The 27,548-nt window shown below is 35.6% G+C and overlaps 1 protein-coding gene across 3 annotated transcripts; it reads left to right on the top strand.

Moving 5' to 3' along the window:
• The first annotated feature begins 539 nt into the window (after positions 1 to 539).
• Positions 540 to 27,237, top strand: LOC129252961 (glutamine--fructose-6-phosphate aminotransferase [isomerizing] 2). 3 transcript variants are annotated; one of them, XM_054891159.1, is made up of 9 exons: positions 540 to 758; positions 7,618 to 7,664; positions 10,057 to 10,254; positions 10,535 to 10,848; positions 13,567 to 13,708; positions 19,653 to 19,682; positions 25,490 to 25,647; positions 25,718 to 26,557; positions 26,651 to 27,237. In XM_054891159.1, exons 2-9 carry the CDS (start codon positions 7,658 to 7,660, stop codon positions 27,023 to 27,025), a joined length of 2,064 nt encoding a protein of 687 aa, XP_054747134.1. In that variant the 5' UTR covers positions 540 to 758; positions 7,618 to 7,657; the 3' UTR covers positions 27,026 to 27,237. The 3 variants fall into 3 exon arrangements, with proteins under 3 accessions (XP_054747134.1, XP_054747136.1, XP_054747135.1); XM_054891160.1 differs by lacking the exon at positions 540 to 758 and adding an exon at positions 3,295 to 3,313; XM_054891161.1 differs by lacking the exon at positions 19,653 to 19,682 and having other exon boundaries at positions 541 to 758.
• The last annotated feature ends 311 nt before the right edge of the window (positions 27,238 to 27,548 follow it).

Genomic DNA, 27,548 nt, shown 5'->3' on the forward strand with positions numbered 1-27,548 from the left:
TGCTTATGTATGTATGTATTACCTTTTATTGTAAGAGGTGAATGGACCAACTCGGCTAAAAAGAAAAAGTTCAATCAATTACGGCTTTTCAAACAATATTTCGTTGTATGAAAGGTATAGAAGCGTTTGTGAATTCGAGTGTATAAAGATACTCTTGGCAAATCCGACTTTATTATCATAAAGCAACTTTTATAATAGAATTTAAATTTGCATAATTATGCATATTATATATAATTGTTTTAAGAAGTAAGGTGGTACCAGAAGTACGAATGTATGTACTTATATATAGAAACGAAAACAATCTAAAACTGCAATGAATTTCGTTGAACGCCAATTGCAAGACAAATTTCTACGTTATTATGATCGCGCGCACCAATTCCATTAAAAAAAAAACAAGGTGACAATAACAACAAATATTTGGCCAATAACAATTAACGCTCTAGACTGGTACTTGTAGCGGTAGAAATCGGCTTAATACCAGTAGGTGAGTATGTGGCTAAACGACACCATCGCTGGTACCACGTCCGCTCACTAAAAAGTCTTGCTGCGCAGCGCCATTGCCGTCTGCGGTAAAAGTATAAAAACGAAGAATAACGTCCGCGATACTTTTCGGTCTCAGCTCAGTCTACATCCAATTGCGGAGTTGGCAAGTTTAAGTTTATTTTAAATAAAATACTAATTTGTGACACACCAACCGGCGAAGTGTGGTCTACGATTTTTACGCTCAGCCACGACGAATCTTATTAAATAATTCGAAGGTGTGTAAATAGCTGTTTGTAACTTGTTTTTTTATTATGTTGCTACGCTTGGTTATTGTCTTTATTATTTTCCTTCTTAATACAATATTCAAGTCAAGTATATAAACTAAACAATATACTCGTACCTTTGTATGAAAATTACTGAAGACAAGAGTGAATTTTAAATTGTGAAGTTGTGGAACCAGTTGTACAAAAGGAGATCAATGCAATAAGATTGCAATAGTGCGAAGCAGCATTGGCTGTTCCATAACTGTATTCCATCATATGCATTAGTGTTGGCCATACTTTTACTTATATTACATACTGTATGTATGCATGTATGTATGTACCATGTACATATATATGGTATATAAATATATGTACGCACGTATATGTACACGAACATAACTTTGCAAAGCAAGAGAACATCCAGCAAGCGATAAAGCCAAATGTTTCGCTCAGTTAAACGCAGAATTAATGCAGCTAAGTAAAAATGCAGTTATTAGTATATGTATGTATGTTATGTATGTGCATACGTCTGAGTGTAAGACATAAGAAATATTTAGCAATAATACTCGTATGTACCTGTTTTGCCCATAAAGTATATACGTAAGTATGTGATCACTTAGCCCATTCGTTACCAGAGAAAAAATTAGATATTTAAGTGATTGAATATTGAGATATACGCGTCAAGCATAAGAAATTGGCAATGCAAAATACTATAAAATATTCAGTGATATTTAAAGATCAAAGGTTTCTCTAATTATTACTATATATTGTAGGGCATTTACTGTCACTCATAAAAATCGAACTTAGTGGATTCATAAAGATTTGCAGATATACGATTCTCAAGCAAGCTAGCCGATTTTAATTATTTAGCCACCTAGCACCCAAGCACTTATTAAAAGACTTCAAAGTAAGGCATCTTCGCAAATGCATATATGTGCGTATGCATGTATGTATATATTCGAAGTAGTTACATATACATACATATATAACATGTGCATACAAACATTGCTTCTTATCAGTTCATATCTTTCATATATCGTTGAAATTGACAAAGAACATCAACATTAAACTAATTTAAAATATAGAAACTACCGTTATTGGTATGAAGTTCATAGACAAGAGTACATTTTTCAATCGAGTTCGCTGATTCAAGCACACACACGTACTTGTTTAGAGATGTGATTGGCGACAGGCAGTTAATCGAATTTGAAGTTATAAAAAGTATCATGCAATAGCTAGAACATGTTTGCTGACGTAAATTCATTGGATCCGGTATTAGGAGATTAAATACAAAATTATGTAACAAAGAGCAAAAAATGCTCAGAAGTACGAGCACGCAAAGTGTCCCCATTGCGTGTGCGCAATTTGAAAAACAATTTTAATTCATAAAAAGTAAGTAAGTTTGAATTTCAAATGTTTATTTAGCTATTTTTGTCTTTATATGTTTGCATAAAAATGGAGAATAGCTGAACAAAAATTATTATTTTAAAATTAACGAATAATGATGCAAAATGTTTACTGTATGCCGTCAGTAAGCGTTGCTAACACAAATAATTTGCAGCAGAGCGCCAAAATGCGAGAGAGCGCCAAAAAGCGAGAGAGCTGCTAGTTGTTGCCAGCAGAAATTTGCACTCACACCTTTGAGAAGCAGCTGTTTAATGCGCTTGCTTCGTACAGATACATTTGACACTGCGCTAAGGTTGTATTTCGCGCAGGGAGCGCAATTGTCAGGAAAAATGATCTTAGCTTTGAGCTTTGTCAGAAATATGTATGCATTGAGGTGCGCCGGTTAGAGTAGAAAAGGAATGTGCGCAAGAGTGCACTTGTGAATAAAGTTATTTGGTAATGCGAGAAAGAAGTGTGCTAATGCGGGTGCGGGTGCTGATAGGAAAAAAGGGGTTTTCAGCTGGCTTTCCTGCTTTTTACCTTAATTGAGTGTTTAACCCTATTTATTTACTTATTTGTAAAAAATTAGCGTACAACTTAAATCTTGTAAGGAGCTATAGCAGCTAGGCCTTGAGCTGGATAATTTCATACATATTTCTGTTCTTAAATTTAGATAAATTTTATTTTAGATCCCATGATAAAGATTGGTTCTTTTAAGCAAATTGGGTTTGTGTTAGTAAATATTTCGCACTTGTTACGTTAAAGCGTAACAACTCAAAAAGAAAAGGAAAAGAGTAACCACTCAAAAATTTATTTTAGCGCAACTACTAAACAAATAAGAATGAAACAACCGTTATATTGTTTTTAATGATATTTTCGTGCAGTTACATATTTTTGCCCTTGTAATACCTATATTATTAATATTTACGGAAACAGTTTTTCGTCTCTACTGAAAATGTTCAGATTTTGAGTTGTTACGCTTTAACGTAACAAGTGCGATTTGTTCTCTACAGGTGGCATGCAGATGAGTAACTTGTGTATGAGTGGTTTTTTAGTTTTTTGTGGGAAGTCTGTTGTATGGGCCTTTGTTTAGTTAAGATTTTCATACCAATCATTGGAAAGGTTCCATTCGAGGTGTTGTTTATTGTGGAAGTGCTGTTCAATATGATTTTTATTATCGAGTAAGTTGAAGTTGTGTGTGTTATTTTGGTATAAATTTTGGGTAGTAAAACCCTAATTTAACTCTATATTTTTCAACTTTGTATGAATAAGCGAAAAATAAAAAATTTTACGAGTTTATTTTATTGTCAACTTAAACATTTATTGCATGAATTATTAAAGCGTTGAAAAAAAAAATTGTTGCACGGTGGAAATGTGGAAATTGCTTTATTTAAGATTAATAAGATATTTTAAACGGAAATTAGTGAAAAAATTTATGTTTTAATTTATTTACTGAACCATTTATGTATGGAACCATTTATACGTATGGTTGTCAAGTATAGAAAACAATTAAAAAGCGGGCAAATTATTATCCGTCGAGAAAGATGCGCATATCGACTCCATGAAAATATTTTTTTTTGTCAAAAAGTACTTACTTTTTAATCTGTTATCGGTTTTTGAAAATGAATCACTTGCACTGCAATTCTGCCTTTTTAACCACTTGCACATAAGTGAGGTTATTTCAAAATGTTATAAAATCAGAGACAACTTTTTTAGTGTTTTATTATTGCTAAAAATATATTTGATGAATTAAAATAGTTTGAAACTATGTTAATACATGGGCTGCAAAGTTTCAGGCCTAACAAAGAAAACACGTTTTTTTGTTCAAAATTAGCTTTATTTATCAATATAATTTTCATCAAGGCAACGCAATCAATCCAGCGCCGCTTTAACATTTCAATACCACTTTTGTGGAATGATCTATCTTTTATCTCAAAATAGGCAAAGGCCTCAGTTTCAGCGATAACCTCTTCACTTGAGCGAAATTTCTTACCGGCGAGTATTTTTTGTTTGGTCTGTGTACAGCCAGTAGTCGCTGGGAGCCAAATCTGGTGAAGACGGTGGATATGGGAGCAATTCGAAGTTCAATTTGTGTAGTTTTGCCGTTGTTCTGATTAGTTTGTGACACGGTGCGTTGTCTTGATGAAACGAAGTTTTTTCTTTATCATATGGGAACGTTTGTTTGCAATTTCGGCCTTCACACGCTCCAAAAGCGCTATACTTATATTATATTATTCACTGTTGATGGTGTTTCCCTTCTCAAGATAGTCGATGAATATTACACCACGCACAACCTAAAATACCGGGTGCTTTGGACGAGTTTCACTAGTTGATGTCCACTCAGATGACGATCGTTTTGATTCCGGAGTCAAGTGATGGATCCATGTTTCATCTATTATTACATATCGATGCAAAAATTCCGGTTTATTACATTTAAACTTAACACTGCTCAGAATCATCTACACGTTGTTGGTTTTGGTCAGCAGTGAGCAAAGGCGGCACCCACTTTGAATAGAGCTTTTTCATAGTCAAATCCTCATGAATATAAAGCCATTCTTATGTTCATATAAAGCCGTTCTTTTGATATTAATACGATGTCAGCTAACTCACGCAACTTCTCTTTTCGATCATACAAAACGATTTTGTAACGATTTAATTTTTTGATGTTTTCTGGTGTTACCGCCTCATTTGGACGTCCACTGAGTTGTGCGTCGTCGGTGTCTCTACGACCACTTTTCAAGTCAGCAAACCATCGAACCATCGATTTATTGTTGTTTCTGATGGAGCGGAGTCATAACACTTTCCAAGCCATTGCTTCGCTCGAACGGTATTTTTCCCCATCAAGAAGCAGTGTACAATTAAAACACGAAATTCTGTTTGATCCACAGTTTTGAAAATAATAAAAGTAGCAGCACAATAATTCGCAAACTAATGAATAGAATATCATGAAATTTTAACAGCTGTCTTTTAAGGTTAGAACTAACTGAGAAAGAAGTAAATGCATTAAAACTAGTGCCATTTTTGTGTTAGGCCCAGAACTTTTCAGCCATGTGTTATCTACTGTCAATACTCCCATAAATTTGTATTACCGAGTATAACGCCGCTAGAATTTATAGTTTTTATTTTGGTTTAATTTTAAATAAAATATGGACGTATAAGTACTTGTGGTATTGTTAGATTGTTTATGTTTAAGAATTAAAGTTTTAATAAAATAATTTTGAGAACAATTTTAAAAATTTCAAGACTAGGCGCATTCATACCATAGATGCGCACTTTGCATTAACTTCTATGATTCATACAAGGTAATTTCAGTATAACAGCTGATTTGTTTCTTTTTGCTTCCAATTTGGTGGTATACTTTAAAATTTCGGATAGTTTCCGCTTATTCACTTTCTCGTTCTTCTGCTCTCTTTAAATTCGACTTTTCGCCAATTTGCTGTCAAAAGCTGCAAAAATATAAAAAAAGCTTAACAAAGTGTTCCCCAGGCACAAATCAAATTTTTTCTGCACGAAAATTTCTGTCGCACGTTTTCTTAGTTGTAATGTTTAAACAGCTTTCCATTAAAGTTGAGTGACCGGTGACACGTGTAGGGTTTGTGTTTGGGGAGAGCGATAATATTGCCGTCCTCTGTACAAAATCAAATTTTAAAAAACAAAGTCAAATTATTTGTGATTACTCGTATTATTATGCATCGGCCATAGCCAAGTGTGTTGATGCGTGACTACCATTCGTTATTGCATGATTTCGAAACCCGCTGTGGGCATGAAACGCCAAAATGTTTTTTTCTAATAGCGGTCGCTCCTCGTTAGACAGTGGCGAACCGCCGACTGTATTTTTGCCATGGAGAAGTTTCTCTTATAAAATAATTTTTGCCGTTCGGGGGAGGCGTAATACTGTAGATCTCCTGGAACAACATCAAGACGCACGCCGCAAATTAGGTAAATGGTTAAGTCCAGAGATCCTTTTACGGCATTTCAGCACACTTTCTACACCGACGGATCCAAAATCAGTGATGGTAGCGTATCTGGATGGTACTTAGGCGAAGACACTAAGTACTCCTATGCCACAGGACAGATGGTCACGGTATTTCTTACGGAAGTCTATGCCATCTTAAGTGCAGCATATTAGCTGATTGAGAAAAAGTGGCGGGGTGGTAGTATCGGAATTTGTAGTGTTAGTCAAGGTGCACAAAGAGCCCTTGCTAACCCACGCTACTCTTCGAAATTAGTCGGTGAATGTAAAACAAAACTGAACAGTGTTGCAAAACACAATAAAGTTAGTCTTATTTGGGTGCCTGGATGCTCTGCAAGTGTGCCACTAGGCTCTGAACCCTTTATTGGTGTCAATTCTGCAACGATTCAACTAGGAATTGACGAGCTCATGAGGTCTACGTTGGCCCGAGTTGGGCTTCTGCAAAATAGCCAAGTGCTTTGTGAAGGAACCAAACAGGAAAAAAACTTAGTAGGAAGGACCTGAGAGTACTGGTGGGCTTAATCATAGCATACAACTCCTGTGGTCAGCATATGGCTACAATCGGAATCATTGATGACCCAATATGCCTATCATGTCATGAGAATGAGGACCCTGCAGAGCATTTTCTTTGTAGCTGTTCGGTGTTTTCTGGAATCAAACTTATGCTGTTGGGGTGCGATGTTCTAAGCGGATCTATTAAGATTCTTCAATGAATCCAAAAGATTCGCGGAAGAGTGACCTTAAACAAATTTTTTCGTCTTACCATCCATTCTGTATCTATCCTGTCGCTCTATTCCTTCCACTGTACTCTATCCGGGTGCAGTGCAATGGTCTTCCTGACTGATCGCTTGGACTTGTCTAACCCCTCACAAATGTAATATAATCTTATCTATATGTATATTATCAAGGCATAAAAAACCAATAAAAAAAATGCTACGGCATGTTAAAAGGCGTGAAAAAATAACTTATGGTGCTCACACTCACCAACGTAAACATACGCCTATATCAGCTAATATGATGAAACTAATGAGAGCCCCATGTAAATGAATTCTCACCACCGTTCCGTTCCGTAGTATCGTAGATCTTTGTTTCATCATGTCAGCTGACACGGGCTAACGGGTGAGTGTGAGCACTATTAGAATACCAAACAGTTTTGCAACTTCTTTTTCTTCTATTTCTATTTTTCTTATTTTCGCCAAAAACAGCTCCGTCAATATAGGCTTTTATCACAAACACAGACATACATACATTCATATATTCCGATTGATGCTGATTGTTTCTGCCTCTGTACATTACATTAAAGAAAACCTAAAAACTGAACTTTTATTTGTTCACATGATTCTCATTCAATAAAATATATATTATATATAGCTATATAGAGGCCCAAGTTATCTTCCGATGACCCTGTGTATAAGAATATATATATATGTATACATAAATATAAATGTAAATATGTGTAAAACAAGCAAAATGAAATATGAATTGTAATCCAACTATTTTCTTCTTTTACAGAAACGTTAAATTAGCAATCAAACCCTGAACCAAGAGCAAAATGTGTGGTAAGTCAAATATGAATTTTAATTGATATTATAAATAATAAATTTATAAAGAAAAAACTAAAAGTGCGATAAGCATTTTAGACACATAAAGTATAATATTTTCTTTGTTTATTAAGTGGGTTTTTAAGTAACTTCCCATTTGTGAGACTTAAAAGCCCATACGTAAAAAACCATAACCAAACACGGATATCCTGAGAGTAGGAGAGCTAGCGAGCACTTGAACTCACAAATTAGCTTATATTTGACGGGTGATATATTTTGAGGTATCGGATTCTGAATTGAAATAAAACAGCGAAAATTCAAATTGATTGGACAATCTTTATCAATTTTGCGTAGAATCACTCATCACATTTATTTTTTAAAGACAATCTCTTTCAAATGTTGGCCGCAACTGCGTCGTAATTCGGCCATCCCTAAACACGAATTTCGAATAACTCGCTAGAAGACTTCGGTGGGTGTCTCGTGAATAACTTTAGTAATGTTGGCTTCCAATGCCTTAATTGAAGCTGATTTATTCACAATGCATTTAGAATTTTATACACCCCCACAAATAAAAACCCAAAGGTGTAACATCACACGATTTTCGTGGTCAAACAAAAAACTGCCTTGAATCCAACGTTGGATATGATTTTGTAGCATTATTTTTAGACAAACTCTTTTATAAATTTATTGCATTTTAAAGCATCGCGGCTGAAAGCATGCAAAATGGTTTGACCCCAACGCCGGACGCATCAAAGAACAAGTATCCTACCACAAACTGTTATGTTGATTTTCAAAGCATTCCGCTTGGAACTATGCAAAATGTAATAAAAAAACATCACTTCTTATTCTCTGAAGCACAGCCCTAAGCATGTCGCTTGTGAGCTGAGCGGTTATAAAGAAACTCGCTTGATCGTCGCTAAAATGCTGCTTTCACATAAAAAGGTTTCGTTTAGCGAGTAGCGGAATTCGTTAGCAAGCAAAGACGTCTCGGCTCTCATTCCATTTCTCTTAGTTTCAATACAGACTGAAGGTCAAAATTTCGAGCGGGGATTATAAGGAAAAATAAGTAAAAAATGTTTCGTTGAAATTGGCGGCACAAAGCTTCATTAGCCGATTACTCACGGAAACAAATGTGTACATCTGGCAAGGTCTATCTCCTAGAAATATAAAAATTTCGAACAAATTATGTAACTACATAGGAATAAGAATCAAGTTTCCGCCGAAATCATAGTCCTGAAAATAAATAAATTAATTAATAAAGAAGTTTTTTGCACTAGAAATGGTTTTGATAAATAGCGAAAGACATTTTGTAGATATAATCCATGATTCAATTATTAAAGGTTGGCTCACTTGCGACATTAGAATTCTGACACTCCCTTACAAAAGGTCGCATTTAAGAAGGGCGATGAAAGTGAAAAATTTAAATACCGTTTTGGTAAAAATGGTAGCAAAAAATGTTTGATTTTTACTTAAATTATAAATGGTACAAACGGAAATTACCAGGAATGATATTAAAAAAAAGGTTATTAAGTTAAGCCCAGACTGATATTTTGTGAATTAATTTTTAAATTCAAATCTGATCACGAAGTTGGGAAGTTTCGTTATTATGACGTTATTATGTTACCTAAGCATTATGACCCCAATGAAAACCTTTCATAGAAGAAGCGCACTCATCATACATTTAGTTGACTAAAAAGCAGCTGTGAACATACCCGCGCCTTGCTTTACTATGCTTTGCCCACGTAAGTTTGGAGTTTAGACCCCCAAGTCGCAATTACTCTTACACTCCTACTAAATACTTGGCAAACTACCCCGGGCACGAAACACCAAATAACAGAAAATGTTGTTTGTAAAAGCGGTCGCTCCTCGTAGGCAATGGCACACCTCCAAGTGTTTTTCTGCCATGAAAAAACACTCCTGAAAAAATCATCGCCATCCAGAGGCTGTGATTAATTATATATTTGAGCTGTTTTTGGTAACTTATGTACGAGTATTTTTAAAGTAACCTAGTAAGTACTGCCCCAACCTATATTTGAAAGGCACCGGGCTGAAATTTTCAAAACGTCTACCTTTCACGTTTATTGTCCCAAAAAGAGGTCAGGATGTTTTCGAACGACATGTTTTTCCTTACTTATCTTCCACTTTTGCTAAAAATTTCTAGGGTTAACCACCCCAGTGTCTTGCTAAGGGAGCCGATTTGCCAAGAGGGAATGAGAAAGCTGCTTACTGAGCAAACCTTTTATTATTGAATCATAGATATAATCGAAACTCCAATCAATAAAAATCATTACATAAACTGCTCATGAACGAAACGAATGATTTTAATATCGCAGTTTATTCCAGTTAATTTTAACCTGACTTGCGTGCAAATTTACTTAAATATTCTATATTTTTGCACTTTCTTTAACAGGAATATTTGCTTACCTAAATTATCTAACTCCCAAGTCTCGTCATGAAGTCTTAGACTTGCTTGTAAATGGCTTGAAACGGCTGGAATATCGCGGTTATGATTCAACAGGCGTTGCTATTGACTCGCCAGAAAACAAAGACATTGTTATGGTGAAACGGTGCGGAAAAGTAAAAGTGCTGGAGGATGCAATTAATGAAGGTAAGCGTGATTATTATTGGAATTTGTTTTAGCTATTTGCGCACAGGGGTAATGCCCGACTCACTTAAAGTTTAGTCGTTTGTTTAGCCTATACCGGCTATACTATGTAAGTCTTTTTCCTCTAAATCGAGTGTATCAAGAATAATATTCCGGCTTCATTTGTCTTCTCTCCAAATTCATAATTGTTAATGTGCGAATACTTTTGTCCGGTACTACAGTTACTATAAACAAATTCGTATGTATGTAGGATTAATAAAATTTTTAACTTTATTTTACACAGGTTTTAGCGGTAAGGAGTACGATGCCCCCGTAATGACACACGTTGGTATAGCGCACACGCGTTGGGCCACTCACGGTATTCCTTGCGAGACCAATTCTCACCCACAACGCTCCGACGAAGGCAATAGTTTCGTTGTTGTTCACAATGGCATAGTTACTAATTACAAAGATGTAAAAACTTTTCTGGAGAAACGAGGCTATGTTTTCGAATCAGATACGGACACAGAAGTTATTGCGAAATTAGTGTACCACCTGTGGAAAAAACATCCAGGCTACTCTTTCCGCGAACTTGTGGAACAAGTTATTCAACAACTGGTATGATATTGAGATTTTTACACACCTGCACATACTTACATACGTAAAGGTTTGCATGTAGCACACACTCTTACATACATATAAGTATACTAGTGCATGCATTTGCACTAAAGTAGAGAAGCAAACTTCGCAGAATCACATCGTACACAGATATCAAAAGGTGTGATAAGAAATTTAACACAATGTTTTTTTTCAATATCAATTGCATCATTAGTCAAACAATCAACTATGATTCGCATGACTAAAGGTTTTATAAAATAAAATGACCACATAAACGCCCGTTTTCTGCATACACATACTAGGTGGTTGAATAAGTTTTGCGGTTCGATAAGAAAAACACAATTTTATGGTTTCAAATGCACTTTATTATGCAGTATAGACTTCCTGAACATCAATATATTTCTTTTAATGATATTCCAATTTACGAATTCCATCCTTGAAGTGAGAATCTGGAAGGGCTGCAAAATACGCGTTTGCAGCTGTTATGAACTCATAATTTGATCAAAAACACATTCCACGTATTATAGGTCTGGAAATACAGGGTGGCTGATGAATTTTGCTACATTAAGAAACTCAAATAACTTTTTTTTTAGTGTATGGAATTCATTTATTTTTTTTTTTAAGTTGAAGGTCATTAAATTTTATTAAATGTAGCTTAACTAGTTTTAAAAATAATTGAATTTAAATGCCCCCCATGCTCGTTGACACAAGTGCGGCATCTTAGTAAAAAGTTGTTCATTGCTGCTTTGAGAGTTGCGACAGGAATAGCCGCAATTATTGCCCGAATGGATTGTTTTAGTTCATCCAAATTTGTTGGCTTTGTTTTATAAACTTCTCGTTTACATAAACCCCACAAGAAAAAGTCAGCAAGATCAGGCGACCTGGGGGCCAACGAAATTCGGAGTTTCTTGAAATCAGTTTATTGGGAAATTTTCGTCGCAACTCTGTCATAACAGTCTGGGTTATGTGAGACGTTGCCCCATTTTGTTGAAACCACACAGAGTTGAAAGGAATTCTCTTTCGGCGTAGTTCTGGATAGAAAAATTCTTTCAGCATTTTCAAATAACGGTCTCCAGTAACCGTAACGGTGTGACCATTTTCTTCAAAAAAATAAGGCCCGACAATACAGCGTGAAGAAACCGCACACCACACTGTCACGCGAAGAGGATGCAATTCCGTCTCGTGGAGTATCTGTGGGTTAGAAGTACTCCATATTCGACAATTTTGTTTGTTTACATTGCCGTTTAAATCGAAATGGGCCTCATCAGACATGAAAAGACAGTTTAACATGTTTTGGTCTTCTTCCACCATTTGCAGGATCTTCTGGCAAAATTCCGAGCGAATCGGCAAGTCTGCTGCATTCAGTTTGTTAACCATTTGAATTTTGTAGGGAAATAAGTGCATTATTGTTTGCAAAGACTGTCGGCCGACACCAAGTTGAGCAGATAAGCTTCTTGTTGAAACCCTTGGATTGCTTTGTATAGCTGCAGCTATAGCAGCGATCGTTTCCTCCGTCCGAACTGGTGGGTTTCGATGATAAGGCCTTCTTGCGACTGTTCCTTGCTCAGCAAAATTATTCACCAGTCTCATTATGGTCCATCTGCTCGGGGGATCGCCGCCAAACATCCGCCTGTACTCTCTCTGTACCAAAACTACGGACTCCAGTGCGTGATAGCGGCGGACTATCCAAATTCTTGTTTGCGTGCCCCAGTTATCCATTTTAATAAATTTTAAAGATCAATCTGCAAATTAAAACAAAAATGGAACAGATAACTTAAAAAGAAAAAAAGTTATTCAATTTTTTTTTGGTAGCGGCTTTCATCAGCCACCCTGTAGATGGGTGTCGCTAGGGACCAAATCTTTTGAATACGATGGATGATCCAACAATATATAGATTTTAGCAATAGCAAGAATGCTTTTGTGGTGCATTGTCCTGATGAAAAAGAATTTTTTCTTAAGAGTTTTTTTCTTTTACAAAGTGAGCCTTTTTTTAAGATTTTTTTTTCTTCAGTTGGTCTAAAAGGTTACAATAATATTCACAATTTATTGTTTTACCAGTTTGCAAGTAATCCACAAACAAAATTCCTGTCGCATCTTAAAAAATTGATGCCGATTTCCGGGCACGAACTCGTTTCGCAGCCAACGAATCAAGTTCACACCACTCTTTAGCCTCTTGTTTTGATTTAAAATCATGGTGATGGACCCAAGTCTCATTCACAGTGATGAATAGACGCTCAAAATTTACTTTATCCTTTCGAAATCGCTCTAAATGTTGCTGAGAAGGTCGCATTCGAATGTCTTTTTGTTTTATTGTTAGCGAATGTGGCATCCATCGTGCTCACAGCTTTGTGAAACCCAACACTTCAGTTAAAATATTGCTTACTCTGCCCAATGAGATGCCTAGGGCCTTTACTATAGTATGTCTACTTGTATAATTGTCGCGCATATCCTTTGTTGAGTATTTGGCAGAGCTTTCCTCCAATTTGCGAAGTGCTTCTTGACGTTGTACAGTTTTACGGCACCTTTGGAAGCGCCTTTACGAGTAACTTTTTCTATAACAAAAAATACGAAATTAAAGAGACCTGTGTCCATTTTGAAGCCAAAGTTTAAGCCAAAAGCTAAGATGCAAAGTGCACGTGGAAGAGTACTAGGATATTCATTATATTGATTTATGTCATAACCGCTAGTTTCGAATAAAATTTGTATATGTAATTGCAGGAAGGTGCATTTGCCATCGCAATTAAATCAAAACACTTTCCTGGAGAATGTGTGGCTTCCCGGAGAGGTTCTCCCCTCTTAGTCGGCATAAAAACAAAGACGCGCTTATCCACTGATCACATCCCCATTTTATATGGAAAAGGTAATTTATTTATTCTCTATCTCAATTGACTTTTTTGGTCTTTAAATGAATTACCAAAAGTATGTTTAGTTTGTCATATTTATTTACAAATTTCACTGAACTATTTCTCTGACGATATGATCAAAAATCTGTTGATTCACTTACTTCCATTCAAATAATTTATCGTTAAATAACGGCGTACACGGTGGGTAAAGTCGTTAAAATTTACAGATGATGCCAATATCTTACAAAGGCAGGTCAGAAACGCTGAATGCAAAAGTTCAAACGCAAATAAACTTTTACAAACCGTTGAAATTAGTAAAGCAAAACTTTAACTTAAGAGCAGATTTTAAATATTTGTCAATTATTTACATGCTTAAGCTAGATTTCAGCTATCTACAATGGGACAGAACAGTCATCCAAGTGAAATGAAAAAATTAACCGCCGTTAAAAAAAATTAACAGACATAAATACAAACATACACATGATGATATGCTAATGTAGGAATACTGAATTTAATGTAAAGATGCATGTAAAGGGTATTCCAATAAGAGGGGTTATTTTGATAAAAGATCAATGGTTTCGTTGCTTGTGTGCCACTTAGCGCCGTCTTGTTGAAAATAAACGTTGCCTGGATCAATACTATCCAATTCCGGCAAAAAAAAAATCGTTAATCATCGCTCTATAGCGCAATCCATTCGCCGTAACTGTTGCTCCAGCTTTATTTTCGAAAAAGTAAGGTCCAATGACTCCGCCACACCAAACAAACACACGTTGAGGATAGAGGATAGGGTTTTCAACAATAACTCTTGGATTTTCTGAGCCTCAGTTCCGACAATTTTGCTTGTTGACGAATCCACCAAGGTGGAAATGGGCCTCATCACTCAAGATGATTTTCCGATGGAATTCCGGATCATTTTCATGCATTTCAACGACCCAATCAGCAAAGACACGACGTTGTTGATGATCGGCCGGCTTGAGTTCTTGTGTTAACTGAACTTTATAAGCTTTAAGACCCAAATCTTTATGCAAAATACGGTGTGATGACGTTTGTGGAATGCTTAATTCCAAAGAACGACGAGGAATGGACAAACCTGGATTTTCTTCAACACTTTCGGCTACAACAGCAATATTTTCCGCTGTTCTTGAGCGACGTGCTCGGATTTTATTCTTCACATCACTAACTTATCCCAACAGCTCGAATTTTTTCACTGATTTCTGTATTACGCCCCGACAAGGTGCTGCACGATGACCCAAAAATGTTCGAGTTTTACGAACCGTCTCTGTCAAATGTTTACCATTTTTATAGTGAATTTTAATAATTTCAACGCATTTTTTAAGCGGGTATCGTTCCATTTTTATTAATGGCGTAGTTTCTACTTGTCAAATATCAAGAAATGACAGCTTCAAAAGTGACATCTACCGAAATAGCGGGCTATTCAAAATAACACTTGTTATTGGAAAACCCTTCACATAAAAGAGGTTTTTTCCTTTTGAATGAAATGTAAAATTTTATTTAAAGAAAATAGTAGGTTTGAGCTGTTCTGTTCTCATTATCCCTTTGAAAAGGCTAGTTGCATTTCGTATACATTTTTGTCTCTGATCGTGATTGCATCAACCAAAACTGGAAAAGATGTCAAACATTAGTTAAAAACCTGATTCGCAACTTGAATGTCTTTTTAAGAATAAAACGTAGTTCAAGTGATAGTTTAGTAGTATAGCAGAGCTAGAATGTTGTTTATTTTAAAACTCGGTTTTCGTTGTTAAAACTTGGTTTTAATTGGTTGAGACTGCAGGTTAGGATTCAGCAAACCTGACTAATTATTTGAGTTGCGAGCGTCAGCCGTCTGTCCTTTGAATCAACTCTGCGAAGAATTTTTTGACATCTTATAGCAATAATTTTGTCCAATAATTTGAATGGAATATTGGATCGAATGGGATGTATGGAATGATTTCATAAAATAACAAATTTAGCCATAGTGGAATTAAATTGAAACTAAACCAGGTGAAGTAGTTATAGCAGCACGGAATATTTATCATTGCCTTTTGTGAAATGTTGCTGCTTTTTTGAAAAGGGAAAAAGGGCAGAAATTGGAAGCATTTTTACACTTTTATCAAAACTCATCAAAGTTCACCTTTAAACTTTTTCAAAAGTACATTTTGCAAAAAGAATTTATTCCGGTATCCGAAATGGATAGCATTTAAAAATGTCCATTTTAACGAGAAATAAAAATAAATTAAAAATGGTGGAAAATACTAAAAAAAAAAATTAAACTAGGTACATTTAGAAAAATCCTTACTAAAAAATTGCATTAGTAAACGAATAAATCAATAAAGCCAATTCTTTTATTTAATAGCAAAAGCTGTGCAATAATTTAATTACACACAAATTTTAAATTAAAGTATTTCCTTACACAGTTTGAGTTGATTGTTACCTTTTATTACGGATTGGTGTGTTCTATGACTCCAGCGCGTGCTCAGCCATGAGAAAAGGCTTTTTGCACAATTGCCGAGGCGTGCCTTGGATAATTTTGCAATAGCCGCTTTGTGTGGAAGTGAAGCTCGCAAACGAACGAATTTTGAGTAAGTGCCGCACCGCATCCTTCCATCTATTCAACCTTTACTGGTCCGCAGGAACATGGAAAAGGTGGAGTCCTTCAACAGTATATGTCTTCTGACAAATCGAGCAACTTGTTTTCGGTACTTAAATAATTGTAAGGCAGTGCAAAATTAATCACCCTATTGGCAGATTTAAAATTTTTGAAAATGGCGTCATACGTTAATCATATTTGACAGTTGTGACTTAACCAGCTGCAATAAACAAACAGACAGAAAGGGAGAGCGTAAATGTCAAAATAAAGATTTTCGTCAAGATTATTTTTTCATATAGTAGAAAAGTTATGCAAAAACAAAATGGATGATTAAATTTGTCCCACCTTTCACAAGCTTTAGTTTTCACAAATTTCACAAGATTTCATATTTGCTTGTATGAAAATTATAACGTTCAATAAAAGAAGAATGCAATATTGCAAAACGTACCATATTTTGAGACTTCTTGAAAATTTTCCCTCTAAGAATATGAAACTGCCTCGAAATTACACATTTTTATCTTCAAAAGGCGGGCAGCATTGGGCCTAGAAGATAGTCGAATGCCATAAAATGAACAGAGAACGCTATATAATTACTTCACCTGATTTTATTCCGCCATGGAATTTACCAAACCCGAGTTTTAAAGTCTGAAATAATTTCTAAATGAAATAAATTTTCTTCATTATATAGAAATTTGTGCATTCTAAATAATAAAAATATGTACAAAAAGAATTATTGTATTGTATTAGAAATTCTGCAAGGCGAATTCTTTAAAGTTGGTGGCACCAAGCCAACAACAACATTTTGAACATTAGAACACCACGTCCAACTAGGAAGCAAAGAAGTGACTAATCTGTGAAGGCAAAATGGAAAAAAGAATCAATGTACTTGTATTGAAATTATTTTAAAATGTTCATAATAAATTCATGTGTGCATTTCATGTTTTGTGCAAAATATAAACCTTTGTCGTTGCGAAAATTTGGCAAGAGGACGAACTACGACAACGGCCGGCATGCAGTTAGAAATAGAATCTTAGGACGATGGAGCGGCTTTTGTTAGTAATTTGTGGTTTTTGTTTACCTGAGCTTACTACTTATATATCGGCACTTAAAAAGTGGTCACACCAAATTAAATAATTGCCTTTAAATTATGTTCGGCATGATCTGGACCACTTCAAAGGCTCTGATTCCTCGATTGAAACCTTAAAAATGGTTATTTTGCGCCCTTTTTTTAAGAAATTGTGCTTTTTCTCATTATTTTATGTGTTTATAAAAAACAAATTTTAATGAAAATAATACGTTTTGTAATTCAATTTTGTGCTGACATCTCTTAAAATGAAGAGCTATATAATTTATATGTGGCTATACAATTTTTAATAGCGAACTATGTAGTACTTTGGCTGCGGATTGCAAATCGTAACCGAATGAAGTAAATGGAAGAGTTGTTGAAACGTATAAAATCGAAAAGCTGTGTGTATGTATATTTATGTGGTTGCCAAACAGCACAAATATATGTATGAGTATAGGAGAATCAAAAAAGGATTTTAAATTTGAACAAAAGTAATTCAGTTTTAGTTATAAATTAGTTGTTTCTGATATTAATACTCAAAATACTGCTTTCTCATTGTCTGATTACTTATGTCTTTACCATGACATTGAAGAACAATTTCTGTTTCACCAATATCTGTACAAATTCGTTGTATTTAAGAAAAAAATTATTTTATAATAATGAATTTCCGCTCAAATATTTTTAATATACAATTGAAAAATAAACAAACAAAACATAATTAAAGCTTGTAATAAGATTCAGTGAACTACGACAAACATCTCTACGCCTTTATTGATTCAAGAAAGTTTTGCGACATTTAGATAAGTTAATTTGTTGAATATTTACCGATGAAATGCCAATCATTTTCCAACCTTTCTTAAAGGACTAGGTGTGCACGCTATGTCTAATGCTAGGATACAAAATTTATTATTTCAAGTTATTGTCAAACTTCTTTATATGAGAGCCAAATATCTATGTACAACGTAGCGCAAAATTAATCATCCAATGTAGTTTTTGAATCACTTTTTTATTAAATAAAAACAAAAGAAAAAATTAATTAATTAAAATTATTTAAAGTGATGTAAGATCTTATTTTGATCTTTACGCGTTCCAATGTTTGTCTTTTTGTATACTCTAGCAGTTTAGTTCACAAGTGTTGATTAACCTTTGGAGAGCATTTAATTCTCCTACTATCGATTATATTCCATACAAAAATCATATTTGGATTTTCCCTGCATCATTTTAGTAAGAAATTTGGGATACCCGAAATCTCAAATCGAGCACTACAAACACCTTATTAGGAATTTAACTTCGCTTTTGGTACGAGTAAATCTAAAAACATGTGAATCCTTTTACGCTTTCGGATAAGTTGACAGTTTGGCAACTAATTTGATTTACTGCTTTAAGCTGCGAATAGTGGTGCCGTACCTTCGCCATAACCCTAACCATAGAAATCAGCTGTTGTGATCAAATATATGGGCATCACTGTTAACAATTATAGGTGCTGCACCATAACACCAAAACCATAACCGTAGCCAGAGATATCTATTGAATTTTGGTTTTTCGCCATAACCGTAAGCAGCTGTGAAATACTTTAGATTTGCGATGAAAAGTTGAATATTAGAAATCAACGTCGAAAAATTAATTGACTTGGTGGAAAATTATTCGTGTTTTAATGACAAAATCCAAATGTTGTCATTAATTTATTAATATGGCAATAACAGCTGTTTATGGTTACGGCATGATTAATCGACAAATTTTGCAATTTTGCGGCTATGGTTATGGTTACGACTATGGCGTTATGGCTACGGCACCACTATTTTCAGCTTTTGCTTCTATTAAGATCGAGAAAGTAAGAAAACTTGCTTAACCTCTGAAATATAGTCAACATTTGTAGCATAAATTTTTAAATACAAAATTCCTCATTACTCCAATTTTTTTTTAATTGTTTCAGTGTCCTCTATTTGTGCAAAATTGACTAAACTATATACCATACATATCAACATTTCCTAATTGTTTTTATGTCTGGTAACATTTTGTTTGATGAATTATATGATTTAAGCACCCTGTTTATCTTATATATGTGTAAATTTAAATAATACTTAATATATCCATTGTTTACTAATTAATTTATGGTGATACGTAATTATTCATTTAAATCCCTCTTGATGTCTATGTAATTTTGTGTCCTAACTGTCTTTCCCTTTTATTTTCGCTGCACCGACTCTAAAACTTTCCGGACTCTGTGTGTATTGTTCGTAAATATATGTCACATATCTACTATTAAAACTACCGGTCTAACGTTTTCCACCTTTCTTACATCACGCAGACGATAAGTCACCGCAAACTTGCGAAAAAGGTACCGTCTTTTCTTAACTGAAATTTTATACACCAATAAATACACAGCTTACTCATTGCACACACATAAATACCTACTTTTATTGTCACATATTTTGGTTTACTACTGGTGGAGGTTCCTCTTCTCTTAATAGTGTACACTTATACTCGTACTTGGTGATATACATAACCAGGTACATACATATATCTTGAAAAAAAAAATTTTTAATTTAAGTAATTATTATTTTGTATACAATAATTTTTTACAAACTGCTTTTTCTATTACGAGTCCATACATATCAAAGAAGCTTAAGTCCATTTTAAGACAATTTGAGAAAATTCTGATTATTTTTTTCGCGCTGTTTATTTGGAGCAGCTGTTGCAAAACTGTAAAAATAGATCATGGAAGCGTTTAGCAAAGAAAAAACAATGCAAAGGTAAGCCATATTTTAAGTAGAGCAGTTTAAAGCAGCATTGGGCTTAAACACATTTGAAACACATTAATGATGGCTTGATTAATTTTGAAAGCAAAGTGAAATGGGCTGAGGCCAATTTGAAAAGCAGAGGATTAGCTGAAAGGTAGTAGACTTGGCAGAGCTTTGTTGCCCATGCGACTACTTGGATCTTTAAAAATGTTCTAGATAAAATATAAAAAATGCAGGCTATAAGTTGTAGGTACATACATATCGTATATTCACCTTTATATTCTTTTACTATTATATAAGGTGGCGCAAAATTAATCATCCAACTTTTTGACTAAATAAAACAAAAATAAAAAGATTTTGATTGATGAAGATCTTTATTTGAACTTCCAATGCTCTGTTTATATGAGAAACAAATTTGTATCAGGTGGCACAAAATTAATCATCCAATTTTGTTTCTGAACAACTTTTTTCAATAAATAAAAGAAAAATTTGATTGATGAAAATCTTTATTTGGACCTTCACAGCTCCGTTTATATGAGAATGAAATATGTACAAGTTGACGCTTTTGAGCAACTTTTTTTACTAAATAAAATCAAAAAATATTATTTTAAGTGAAGGAAATCTTTATTTTGATCTTACGCGCTCTGTTGCTTCTCTGTTTGTTTACTGCTGCTGTCCACACGTGTCAAATATGATGACGTACGACGTCATTTGCAAAAATTATAAGATAGGGGTATTAATTTTGCGCCATTAAAATTATTGTAAATACCAAGAAAAAGGAAACTTAGATGATTTTTTTATTTATTTAACATTTTTGGTTAGCTTTTTTGGCATGAATGGCAAATTTGGCCACCTGTGTTTCTTGTTTTTATACCTTTTTATAATATTCTCTTCTTTTTGCTTTATTCGATGGAAAATTTTTATATAATTATTGTTTTTATAGACATTAATAAAGTCATTGATTATTGTGTATTACATCAAAAATCTGGAAAAATTTCCTCTTTGGACTTAGGCAGCTTTAACATGTACCGATTCATATATTATGTAATATATATTATATGAAAAAAAAAAATGAAAAAAATATAATGTTGGCTTAACTTTATGAATTATGTTTATTAATTTAATTATTTAATCAAATCTTGGCAAGTTAGAAAACTATGCAACAGTGCAAGCATACACTGGCAAGCCAATGAAAAGTAACTACTTACTCGATAGTTACATATGTTAAGTTATATCGCTAAAGTTATGCCGCCTTTACTCGGCCGTCAGAGCCTCCTCCGTTTTAAACAGGGGGTGACACTTGAAGATGAAGTTTACAGATGGGAGGGATAGGCTGTGTATTCGCGTGACCAACCCCATTGGACCGCGTTGGATGTTAAATAATTAATGCAATAAGCGGATAATTAAAACACTGAAAAACTGAAGACTTAGTGATAAAGATATTGATAGTGTAATTTCGTGTTAGTGCAAAATGTTCAGCCCTGCTAAATATATTATATATGTAGCTGCATTAAGTAGGGTTAAGTTATTGTGGCAGTCGGCTTAGAGTAGCCAAACTCACTTAGACCATGTATGTCCGTTGGGGTAGCACTGTGTAACACGGGAACCTTACTGCTAGTTTTCATGTACTCTCTTATGAAGCATAGGATAGTCTAACCTAACACCGGATAGTTCCGTAAGAGAGTAAAAATTGTATTTTTCTAACAACATTGCTCTACTCGTAGGTGAGGCTTTACAATAACAGAGGAAGTGTTCTATTGTTTATTCCTCTTCCTCGTCTCTACAACTTCTGCAGTATTCATGAGAAAATACTTCTTCCCTAGAAGAGTGCCTACCTAACAGCCAATGACCGGTGACACAAGCGACGACCTCCGAGATGTTCTCTTTTGAGAGGTTAAGCAACTCTTCTGATCTTCTCTTATATATTTGCGGTCAAATCAACCTGATTGTTACACAAGTATTTTCTTCTCTCCATGATCTATTCGCCTCCTGGCGAATCCTTAATTTGCAAGTTCCAATAGGAATTCCAATGTTGTTTCTATTTTCAAGAAATGCCTTTCTGGCTGGCTCATCGGTCTTGCAATTTCCTTCAATATCTTTATGTCCCGGTACCCATATAAGACTGACCTTGAAGACGGTGCCAATATCATTTGGAGCTGGCAGGCATTCCTTAGCAACCTTTGATATTAGTATAACTGCGCCCATTGATTTGATGACCATCTGGCTGTATCATGCATTAGTTGCATAATTTATTCTTATTACCTCCAAGGAGAAAGTAACGTGATTTTTGTAGCACCTTTGTGGAATAGCGAAATGGATGCGTACGAATAAGTATGGACTGTCTATGTGGACAAAAGTAAGGGGAACGAGGTTTTATGTTGGAAGAGAGAGACAAGTTAACCAACAGCCTAATGACGAAAGGTTACTTAGCACACATCCGACAATTCAATTTTGAAGAAAGCAAAGTGGAATTAAAGTTTGACACGTATTTTTAGGTAAATATGTATGTAGGTGTATAAATGAAAGTAACTAATTCATATTGCCCACTGCAAAAAAACTGTCTGAATCAATCAAAAATATCAAAAATAAACCAAACAAAGCTACAATATTGTTAAAAACAGTTTTGGCTCCTGCTATGTTTATGTATATGTGTATGTAAATTATAAAATTAATGATTGGGGCAGCTGCAAAGATCACGAATATCATAAACCAATGTAATTTACTTTTGTATAGCGAATCCATTTTCATACCCATTAATTGGATGCAACTAATACCTTTAAGTTCATTTATCCATTATAAGCATTGAACATATTGTTATGTGTGCATATGTCTCGATTCCATAAGGCGGCTTTTGTTGTGGTTGTTTTTGTAATTACATAAAATTAAGTTATGGGAAATGCTGCGTAAATAAAAGTCCTGGCTGGATATATATGTAAGTACGTAAATATGGGTCGTTCCGATAAGGTAGACCGAAAATCATAAGAACGTCCACTATTCTGTTAGTTCGTATGTAACACCTGTTGAGTTAACAAAGTAATAAGTTGGTTAACACCGTCCGAAACCCCGCCAAGTGACCTGTTAAAATTCCAGCGTCAGTCATTGGGGGAATTCCTATTCAGAGGTATTAGGTTAGCCTATGAGTAAATAAGCTGTAAAACTAAAAAGAATCTCCACTATTTGCTAGCCTTTTTCAACGCAACCAACATAGCTAAAACTTTTTGCAAAGCTAAGCCAGCGAATTTCCTGCAAAAATTGAGGTAGTTGATATTTTCGCCTATAAGATCAGCAGGAAGCCAATGAGCTAAGATATGGTTTTGAAGAATTTTTCTTTCTCAAATTTAAGTTTTTATTGAATATTAGATGTAGGTATATATGTACATATGTATGTAGATAATCTGACCAAGGGTGCCACCTGCTTCAAAAGATAACAAAATCAGGGTTTGTGGCAATTCAGCATCCAAAAATTCTTCATATTTTCCAGGTGTAAGTTGCAGTAGGGAATAGTTGCGCTCTTATTTTTGTTATAGATTCGCAACTGAATTGTTAAGCATATTTTGATAAAACAGAAATAAGGTTTATTAAGTAGCCACGGGAGAAATTCTACTCAAGAATATTAAGTGAAGAAAAATAATTCTTATCATATAAATTCTATACATTTCCCTTCAAAATCATAATTCTCGCAATCCGTCATTTCAATCTACTAGGAAAATATTGGCCTTCATAATTTTTATTGATCTACTTGAACATACTTATATATTATCACTACTTCATAATAATACTATATACCATATCTATATCAATATCAATATCGATATATATACTTATACACATATACATATATTTCCAGCTAGATTATGTAACATTTCATTATTCAGAAATGCGTCCGTTCGTAGAAAGTGCGACGCCTATCAGATACGGGTGCGTAAAATTCTTGAAAAAGAACTGGGGTACAGTGAGGTTTTCTGGTGCAGTTCTAGTTATTGTACAGAGCCTCCAAACGATTGCTTTGAGAGTATGCAAGCAACAAGGAATTTGTCCTGCGGTGCCGCGGGGGGAGACATTTCTTGCCAATCTTTAGGCATGCTGTAGGAAGTAGAGAGTGCGCCTATTGGCTTTTAGAGCTGCGGTATAATTTACACTGCTATCCACTCTGTGGTAGGCGCGGGTCTTCTGCGGAACGTTTCCTGCTTCTACGCTCAACTACGATGGGAGATATTGTCTGTTGCTGCTCTGCATGTTTTGATTGTGCCATCGCCCTGCAAGTGAGCGAACTACCTCAGGAGTCTTGCACTCCCTTAAATAGTCTAGATATCGTTTTACCCTCACACCGCTCAGCCTAACCTTGTTAGAATCAACCAAGCCACCGGGATGTCCAAGTAGTGCCGAAGATTTCTCGGACTCAGAGCATTCTAAGTGCTTGTGACTCCTCTGATAGTTGGCGATCGAGCTCGCGGCTGGGAATTGGATCTGATTGGCCGGTGACTAGCCCAACCAGTATCAAAACCAGTGCTCCTTCATGATGTATGGCCCCTGTCAGGTTGCCACGACGATCTTTATGAGCACCGGTTCTCGGTATACCCCACGATTGGTAGAGTTTTCGTCATCCTCGCGGGAATGTTCGCGCGGGTGGTATTTTCTGGGCCTGATTTCGATCTCTGCTTCTTATTCCTGGTATTTTTGATGTTGTTGTTTAGAGTGCACACTTCCACTAGCTGATTGCATTCGTTTTGAGACTCAATTCAAGACGTCTGCCCAAGCAGTAATTGCCTTAGATTATACATAACAAGAATTTTTAAGAAGGTGCTAGAACAAAACATGTATTCGACGAGGAGAAAGACTTTCTTCTTTCTCTGCTTAAACGAAATGAGGAAGTCATCGTGGCCGGAAGAACTATACGTTAACAAGAGGACATATTTCCAAATGCAGAATTTGATGATCTGATGTGACCGAATCGAATAACGACATTGTCAAAGACGAAGACACCTTTGCGGTGCCACTGAGCCTTAAACTCTCGTTTATATGCATAATCGCTTCTATGACGTCATGTCAAACCGAAAAGGATAAAAGCGTCGAATCGATTACGCGGATTTTTAAGTTTAATGCACAGCATGAAATTACATAATTCGTATCATTGGCCGTCGGCTGCATACATAAATATTTAAACAAGTTTTGATGCACAGTTATAACTTTAGTGGTAAAGTCTGCTTTCATATGATTAATTCCACTCTCATGAATCACTCACACGCACAAGCATATTTTATTTCATACATACATATTTATATACATGCCCACATACTTAAATACATTTACATATTTTGTAAATACGATCAAACGCATACGCTAAACTTTAACCATTGCTTGTGCTTCTGCTTTTCTTCTGATAATGTACAACCTAATCAAAAAGAACATCGTCCTCATGGACAAACTCGTGAATTGCCAGTTTTGCCACGTATTGAAAGCGCTTCTGAATTCATGCCGCTGGAGGAGAAGGAGGTCGAATACTTTTTTGCATCCGATGCCTCAGCTGTCATTGAGCACACCAATCGCGTCATTTACTTGGAGGTAAGTCCCAGACACCTATACATAAGTACGAATATGCCTATTAATATATATCGAAATTTATATGTTTAAGGATGATGATGTGGCCGCTGTTCGAGATGGTACATTAAGCATCCATCGTCTGAAGAAATGCCAAGATGATCCACATGCGAGGGAGATAACTACATTAAAAATGGAAATTCAGCAGATTATGAAGGGTAACTACGACTACTTCATGTTGAAGGAGATTTTTGAGCAACCTGAGTCTGTGGTCAACACCATGCGCGGTCGTGTGCGATTTGATTCCAACACTGTGGTATTGGGTGGCATTAAGGAGTTTATACCTGAAATTAAGCGCTGTCGTCGACTGATGTTAATCGGCTGTGGCACTTCGTATCACAGCGCTGTGGCCACGCGCCAATTATTGGAAGAACTCACCGAGTTGCCGGTGATGGTGGAGCTAGCATCCGATTTTCTAGATCGCAACACACCCATTTTCCGTGACGACGTTTGCTTTTTCATCTCTCAGTCCGGAGAGACTGCTGACTCACTCATGGCCTTAAGATACTGCAAGCAGCGAGGCGCTCTTATAGTCGGCATAACAAACACAGTTGGCAGTAGTATATGTCGCGAATCTCACTGTGGTGTTCACATCAATGCCGGTCCCGAAATCGGTGTCGCCTCCACTAAAGCTTACACGTCACAATTCATCTCATTAGTAATGTTCGCGCTGGTGATGTCTGAAGATCGTCTATCGTTGCAGCAGCGTCGTTTGGAAATTATACAGGCATTGTCCAAGTTACCGGACCAAATTAGAGAGGTGTTAAAGCTAGATAAACAGGTGCAGGAACTGGCCAAGGACTTGTTCCATCACAAGTCATTGCTGATTATGGGGCGTGGCTATAACTTTGCCACATGCTTGGAAGGCGCATTGGTGAGTATTGGTTTTGTAAAAATTAGCCAAAGTTGTTGGAATAGCTGAAAATGTGTGCAAAAAATAATAACTCATTTTTTCTTTATTGCATAGAAAGTGAAAGAGCTGACGTACATGCATAGTGAAGGCATTATGGCTGGAGAGCTTAAACATGGCCCGTTAGCGCTTATTGATGACCGCATGCCTGTTCTGATGATTGTTCTGCGTGACCCAGTTTATGTGAAATGTATAAATGCGTTGCAACAGGTGACATCACGCAAGGGCTGCCCTATCATTGTCTGTGAGGAAGGTGACGAAGAGACCAAGTCCTTTTCGTCTCGCTCACTAGAGATCCCACGCACTGTTGACTGCCTTCAAGGAATTCTTACGGTCATTCCAATGCAATTACTTTCATATCACATCGCCGTGCTTCGCGGTTGCGATGTCGACTGTCCACGAAATTTAGCTAAGTCTGTGACGGTGGAGTAAAGGTTAATAATTTACATAACTGTTTATTTTTGTTTTTCGTTTTTTAATATACATATACATGAATACATATCATTTCAATGGAATTTAAAGCAAGATTTATACACAGATGGCATTTCATGAATATTTTTAATGGGTTCTTGCTAGAGCTGAGCATTGGAATTCACATTAATTTTTATTGAATATGTAATTAAACATTATAATGTCAACAAAAATGCGTAGTGATGCTGTGATTATTTTGGTATACGGCTATATTGGTAAGACAAACTTTACATTTAAGGAACTGCATAATTCTACACACCCTTTTGACCGCCGTAACCGCCATACCGGCCGCCATGGCGGAATGGGTTGATGCATGACTATCATTTGAGAGTGCGTAGGTTCGAATATCCGTGCATGGATATAAAATAATAGACAAAGATTTTTCTAATAGTGGTCGCCCGTCGGCAGGCAATGGCAAGCCTCCTAGTGTATTTCTGCCATGAAAAAACTCCTCTTAAAAACCATTCGGCGTTCGGAGCCGGTT

This window comes from Anastrepha obliqua, chromosome 1 (genome assembly GCF_027943255.1).
Source record: "Anastrepha obliqua isolate idAnaObli1 chromosome 1, idAnaObli1_1.0, whole genome shotgun sequence".
In the NCBI taxonomy this organism is placed as follows: Eukaryota; Metazoa; Arthropoda; class Insecta; order Diptera; family Tephritidae; genus Anastrepha; species Anastrepha obliqua.